This window comes from Musa acuminata, chromosome BXJ1-6 (genome assembly GCF_036884655.1).
Source record: "Musa acuminata AAA Group cultivar baxijiao chromosome BXJ1-6, Cavendish_Baxijiao_AAA, whole genome shotgun sequence".
Lineage (NCBI taxonomy): Eukaryota > Viridiplantae > Streptophyta > Magnoliopsida > Zingiberales > Musaceae > Musa > Musa acuminata.
Genome location: NC_088332.1, coordinates 42,467,457 through 42,474,902, shown reverse-complemented (window position 1 = coordinate 42,474,902; position 7,446 = coordinate 42,467,457). Strand labels below are relative to the sequence as shown.

Sequence of the window (7,446 nt, the reverse complement as noted above, 5' to 3'; positions counted from 1 at the left end):
ATAAATGTCCCTCCACATTTAGTACAGAAAGAGCCAGAAAATTAACCATACAAATTCAGAGATATTGCTGCAATATAACCATTAAAGCAACCATATCAACAATTATGAAGTTGTCTTGCATTTCCACTTTGGTAAATAAGCCAGATTAGAGCATCTTTCAAAAGAAGAGACGACAAACTTAAGTTACTTTGTTTTTACAATCAAGTAAATTGTGCATGCTAAAGGTTGCAGGATAAGCTATATTATCGATGATCATCAACCATTCAACTGTGGGATGCAGGCGATTCATATCTGACCAATGCATTTCCAAAGAACAAGTTTGAGATGTTAAAATGTTTACAAGATTCAGAAGTAGATAATCCTTTGTTTCACAATGTTGGACTTACAAGATTTACCAGTGTATGCATTGAAGTTCTAAGTTTGGACATGTGATGATCTTTAACACAATAACATACTTACAGCCACCGTGATGCTGCCTTGAAGAGAGAAAACCAAAGGAAACCAGCTCAATTTCCCAAAGCGTGTAGTTCAAAAGCACTCCCGTTCACTGGTGAATCACTGAAACAACATGCGGGACATTGTGCTCGTCAAAAGGAAGGAATACATACTCTGACGAGAACTCCTCTGCGATCTCCCCTGCGAGCTCTCCATGTAGTGCCTTACAGTACATGTACAACACTGCACCTGTCACCATCCAACACAGCAACAACACTGCCGTGATTCCCGACCCAAACACAGTCCTGGCGACCACCGGCACCACTTCACGCCATCCCCCCTCGGGCCTTCCCAACTTAACCAAGCTGAAGCCCGACAGCGTGAGTCCAATTGCGGTCGCAAAGAAGAGATGGAGGCAGAGAGAAGCCAATCTCATCCCTTTTATCAGATCAACACTCCGCCGGAGCGGCGCAAAACCCCAACACGACTCCAAAGTTGCGATGACACCGGCAAGCGACCAATTGAGTTGGAGAACAATGAGGCTAAGGATGGCGACGGCGACGAAGAGCAAGTAGGCGAAGGAGGAAAAGGAAGGGGGTAGGCGGAGAACGGCGAGGGCTTTGAGGGAAAGGATGAGAAGGGAGGCGAGGAGGAGGGCGAGGGCGGTGAGGGGGAGCAGAGCCGCGGCGAGGGTGAGGAGGAGGCGAGCGAGGGGGGCAGGGAGGGATCGGAGGGCCGGCAGGAGCTTGACAGGGCGGCCATAGAAGCCGCGGTGGACGCTGCTGGAGACGGCGGCGGAGGCGGAAAGTAGGAGAAGGAGGGCCGCGGAGGAGTAAAGGGCGACGACACCGGGGGCTGAGGGGCGGCGGTGGTGGTGGTGGAAGCGGAGGAGGGCAGGGGAGGGGGAGGAGGAGAAGGAGATGGCGGCGGCGGCGGAGGGGAAGAGAATGGAGGGGGCGGCGACGAGCAGAGACGAGAGAGGGAGGAGGAAGAGGACGGAGAGGGCGAGGAAGTGGCGGGTGTGGGCGGCGACGACGCGCCTGGACTCCGAGATGACGCCAGCAAGCATGTCCGGCCACGCCGACGTTACGGCTCGGGCCATCACTTGCCTGTGGGGCTATCACTACTTGCAGAGAAGGGAAAAGGGGCAGATAAGAAAGAGGCAAGAAGGGACTTGGTGAGGAAGAAACGCAAGCATGGGCTTCGAGAAAGGAATCACTCAAACCCTCATCGCGTACCGGACGGGGTTCCGTTCATGTGACCGATGCATGAACTGGGGCCCACCAGTACTCTGGCATAGTTGTCACGTTCTCGTGGAAGGGTTTATTATTTTTGGTGAATTTTAGGATAAAGTCTTGAGTTACTATCGAAGGTGTCCTTTATGAACCAAATGTGTAAAGCACATTTGTATTCAGTAATAATATATCTATATAAATTTATAATAATTTTTATAGAGACATCAAAAATATTATAATTATATTCAAGGACAGTGTATATGTCCGATTTAATTGACATAGAAATTAAGTTTTTATTTTTTTCTTATTTCTAAATCAATAAAAATATTTATTTGAAGCTCTATTAGAGTGATAAGATAGTTTATTTAATATTTTGAATCATCATTCATCAGTTACAATATATATTTTTTATAGGGTTACATGGAGATTATTATTTTTATATAATTCTGTTCCAAAACAAGAAGAATACATATGAAATTTTAATAATGTAATAAGATTAATAACTAATATTTACAATAATTCTAATTAATTAAGATTGAATTATAGTGTTGTTGATAGTGTTACTGTGTTTTTAGTTCAATAACAAAAAAATATTATAATCTTTTTCAAAAAAACACTATAAAGAATTCAGTTGAATCAACAACATTATAACCCTATTCAAAAATATTATGAATGATCTAATTTAATTGGGTTTCGATTGAAAACTCAATCGAAATTAGAGTTTTTCTTGTTATATTAGTGAAGTAGAGATTCTCTTTGAGCATCTTGGAAAAGCTTTCAAGAAAAATTCAAAACTTATTATGTAGCTTAATCACTAAATTATTATTATTTTTATTATAATTAATTTTTAGAAAATAATGGTATTATTTTTATTATTTATTTTTAGATGAATTCTCCATAAAATTCCATGATCATATGTCTTATGTAATTGGAACTTGATAATGTGATTTTTTTTATATGTTTTGATATATATATATGTCTTTTACCTTATATCCTTGTAGTTATTAATGTGTTGATCCTCTTTTGATTAAGTTTTTCTGGGTTTTTGATGAAATTAGTGATGTCTACATTAGATGTTGTTGGTAAGTATTATGTATGATAACAATATTGAATGAATACTAGTTGGATATAGCAGTAGCCAAGATGATGATTAAATGCCTCAATTGATCTTTCGTTGGTCATATGGTTTTTTATTAACTTTAATTTTATTAAGTAGCCTATTTTTGATATATAATAATATCTAATCCAAATTAGATTTTTTATAAGTATTTTGAGATAGGAAGAAATTCTAAAAAACCTTGGAAGAGTACGCCAGTTGAAGAAAATTGAAATCATGTTACACCAGGAGTTATAAAATGAAAGTTGGTGAATAGCTTTTTATTATAGATGTTGGTAGTAAAACCAAAAGTTTGATAATATTGACCAAAAGTTCTTTATTAATATTAGTTTTTATCAAGGTTCGCAATACTGTATTGTACCGATATTTCGACCTGGGTTCGGTATCGGTACGGTGCGGTATACCGAACGGTACACCCAGGTGTGCCATAGCATTGCTATAGTGTTACAGTGCACTCGGACCGATAACAAGCGGTCCGCGTACCGATAACCTATCGGACGGGTACGTACCGTCCGTATCGGACGATACGGTTCGGTACGGCAGACCCTGATTTTTATTATGAAGTTCTATAAAGAGAATCAGCGTAATTTGTCTAAATTAAATAGAGATTATAAAAAATAATATAATAGTTCCTTCATTGTTAATCAATTTGTTAATTTGTTATTCAACTAGGATGTGGATTTGAAGCCAACTAAATTTTTATTTTATATTTATCTAAGACAAGTGTCATGAAACGTTGACTCTTAATTTAGGATGCAACAAACCTTATAAAAATTATAATAGGACGTTAGGTGCTTAACATAGTTCATGTAATGCTTAAGTCAAATATTAAGTTCTTTAGAGCCGAATAATTATACTTATTGATGTGGATTACAATTACTTTTGATCCTAACAAAATCACGTCATATCAAATCCAAGGAACATATGATAATTGTGACATGGGTTTATAATGTTTGGGGTCGACTCTATGTTAGTCATATCAAAATTTTAGACATGTAGTATTGAGTTATCAATTATATTATCAAAGACTTATTGATTTTGCTTAAGTCGCGCAGTATTCATATGTATCTTTCCGCAAAGGGTTAGCCTCCCCGAAATTTCCTATAATCCCTTAGAACCTACAATAGGAAAAATAGATTAGAAAAAATATTTCACTCGAGATCAATAAACAATTATTTTAGAAAATACTTTATAGTCAATGTAAATTACAAATATAGACTTCGCAAGCTCTGAACAGTCATACAACAAAAGGTCTAAGATGGTATACTACATACCGAAATCCTCATAAATGTTCATATGATACAACCTTCATTTACAAGCCTAAAATGACCACCAAAGCCAACCAAAATGATATTATTAAGCCTACGGCCAGCCCTCTACGTGCTATGCAAAGCATGAACAAAATCAAAAGGCATGAACATATATAAGCATCATATTAAACACATTGTTTACAACTTTATCCGTATCATTCTTCCTCATTTATTCCTTCGACATCCTCGTTGAAACCTTTTGCAGACGTTGCATCTTCTCACATTTACTGAGTCTTCAATCTTCTACTTCAGCTATAACACGCCTCTTAGCTCCCAACTGCTCTCGATATTGTTGTTGAGTAGTGGAACTTTGAACTGTCATACTGCTTCAACTCACAAATGACTCTTGACTCTAGTGTGTGGTCAGTTGAGTTGTACTAATCCTTGTTGGTTTCTATGAATTCTTTAAATAAAGGAAAATACCTTCTTTGTTATGTGTCAATCTCTTAAATGTCTTATGTCACTTGAATTAGGTGGATACCTGTTCGAGCTTTAACGAGCATCGCCTCGCAAACTTTGAAGTTTTGGGATCCTTCCTTTGTAAAATTTATCCATCATCTTCTTCCACTTAATTATCGCTTTCAAATAGGTTCACATTATTTTTGCTTTCGATTGACATTCTATTGGGAAATGAAGTAGATAGTATACTCCCGGTAGTATCAATCACCATTGGTGAAGATTTGACAATTATTATCTTCCATTAAGTTTTTTCGAAGAACCTGTGTAGAGTTCCTTTATTGGATAAATAAGAGAATTAGGGTACTCTATTTCGCCTATTTTTTTAAGAGTTGAGAAGTCAAAGGTTACTCGACTTCGCCCATCTCCTCAAGGGTTGTACTCCATGAATCGAGTTGGTTACTAACATTTGCTTACTATTTGCTCACAATTTTGAAGCACTCGAAGTATTTGCATTTATTGCATTGAGTTAGCTATTATAATTCACCTTCTTATTGTCATTAAACTTCTAGAATACAAGAAGTTCTCAACTCAATTTAGGATAACTCTCTAATAGTTTTGATCGCCTTTAAGAATATATCATTTTCTCTTTCATCTTTGTCGCTTACTCCTTTGAGTAATTAAGGAACAGTACCACGTACTGCCTACTTCATTCTTTGGTCGAGCACTCTTGCATCGATTCAAAGTCCTCCACTTTTGGCTATCTTGATGCGAAGCTCATTGACACCAATCTTATAAAGTTTCTTGGCCTCTACCCTTCAGCCTTGTCTTGGTACTTAGAGTTTATCTTTTTATTCTCTACCTCCTCAGCCCCTTTCAAGACCAACACTCTCCCTCAATGAGAGTAAGGGATCGATGACTCCACAGAATTCTCACCTCTATGGTACCATGTCGTTGTCACACCCATGGCACCACTATCCATTGCCTTTGTGACATTGTGACACTCCTTCAAATCTACCTCTACTTTAACGAACTCTTGGTTTTTGGTAGCTAAGTCCCTTTGGATTTGTCGTAGTTTCCTCACCCCTTTTGAGTAGTTCCCCTTGGTCAATAGAAAGACGGACTTAACTCTCATGCATGGCCTACGATATCATGTTGTAGGGCTCGTGTCGATTTTGTTTTCCTTAGTTTCCTTATAGCAACGTTCACTTACTCGGCCTTATTCTTTGACTTGCTGGACTCTCTTAAGTAAGTATGAGCTCTAGAGTAGTTTAACTCTCTAACCGCTCCGACCATACCTTTGTATGATCAAGTCCCCCCTTGAGACTCACAAGTACTTACACTCGGAGTTTCCCCTCAGTGATACATAGCCTTCATATGCTAATGACTAAGGTTTTTATTTGATACAATATTTGATGCATGTATGGAAGACCTGCCTCTGCGGTACTATGGTATTCACCACTTGAATCCATTGCCCTTCTTACCACTAGATTCTTCACCGAAGTGGAGCTTCCAATTGCTCTTGATCATACCATTGTATGACCCAGTCCCTCGCGAGTCTTGTCCCGTGTGTATCATATTGCCTAAAATTGTTCCACCACGATGCACTGTACCATGTCACCTCCGTAATATTTTCATTACATTATGATCATTGTGGGATGAACTTGGACTACGATCTCTCCATAAGTGGCCTCTACCAACATATCGTAGGGCCTCTGCCACATCTGATTATGCTAACTTATTTCACAATCAACCTTTGTCCACCTGCTCTCAGGTCACACCTAGATGAAGCACAACTCTAGGATAGTTCGTTGCCTAGTAGCTCTCAAAGTCCACTGACTTTGATAAAATTAGTACACCAATATTTAGATCTTAGGCCTCTAGCATAATCTCCGTTGCGTACCGCTTCTTTCATGGCAAATCGAATAGTAGCACTATAGCATATTCTTCAATAGTACTAATCTTCGTGTCCTCTTGTCTCGTGCCAATATATTCTAACTTCAACTTCATCTCTGCAAGCTGAATAATATTTGTTCCTTCATCAAATGCTTTACCGAGATAATGTGCATGTGCCTCGAAGCTTCCTTCGTCGTTGGTACCATGCATGATGAGTTTGCTCCATCGAAATAAGAGACACATAAAATAATATGATCTCGCTTTTGCCTTTGCAAAAGTTTATGTCATTGACCTCTATCCAAGGAAAGCTTTGTTCTTCTACTCTAAGTTTCAACTTCTATGTCGACTTCTTTCATGCAGCTTGAACACTTCATCAAGTTACTTCGCTCCTCAATTTGTATTGAGTTGATGATGACCCTCACGTTTACCATTTCATAAGTTAGCTCTCCGTTAAGTCCGATCTCCAAATGTATCAAAGATAATGTCTAAAATGATCATTTTTATCATTAGTAAAATTTATAATTTTATATTTTTGAATTTCTCAACAATAAAGTCAAGATATTGAAGTAAATTTAATTAATTTTTTATTTTTATAATTATAGTAATATATATATATATATATATATATATATATATATATATATATATATATATATATATAATCCAAGGACCGAAATACTACGATGGTCTAACTAAGGTCTAATTAGCATTTCTATCGACCTTTTTGTTGGCACATGCACAGGGCTAAGTAGATGTTAGATCATCTTAGCATTTTATTATTATGAAAGTGAGGCAGTAGTGCACCATCGACTGTATTTATAGGAGATTCAAAATGTACATATTTATTGATTTTATTAATTTTAAAATACTAAGAGGGCGACAAAGAAGATGAGAAGTCGACAAAGAGGTAGATAGATGGTACCGTAGGAGAGTGACGAGACATAACAGTCATTAATGGATCTACCTATAAAGACAGTGGATGGTGCACTTTCATAATAATAAAATGCTAAGATGATCTAACATCTAATTAGCCCTGTGCTTGCCAGCCGCGTTAACA

General features: G+C 37.8%; 1 protein-coding gene across 1 annotated transcript; it reads right to left on the bottom strand.

Annotated features, from left to right (window-relative positions):
- Positions 1–275: 275 nt before the first annotated feature.
- On the bottom strand, positions 276–1,658 carry LOC135677099 (uncharacterized). The gene has a single exon (XM_065189023.1). It carries the CDS (start codon positions 1,535–1,537, stop codon positions 545–547), a length of 993 nt encoding a protein of 330 aa, XP_065045095.1. The 5' UTR covers positions 1,538–1,658; the 3' UTR covers positions 276–544.
- Between the last annotated feature and the right edge of the window lie 5,788 nt (positions 1,659–7,446).

Bases quoted from the DNA above. Each gene is read 5' to 3' on its own strand.
- LOC135677099 (XM_065189023.1), bottom strand. From the start codon at position 1,537: ATGGCCCGAGCCGTAACGTCGGCGTGGCCGGACATGCTTGCTGGCGTC.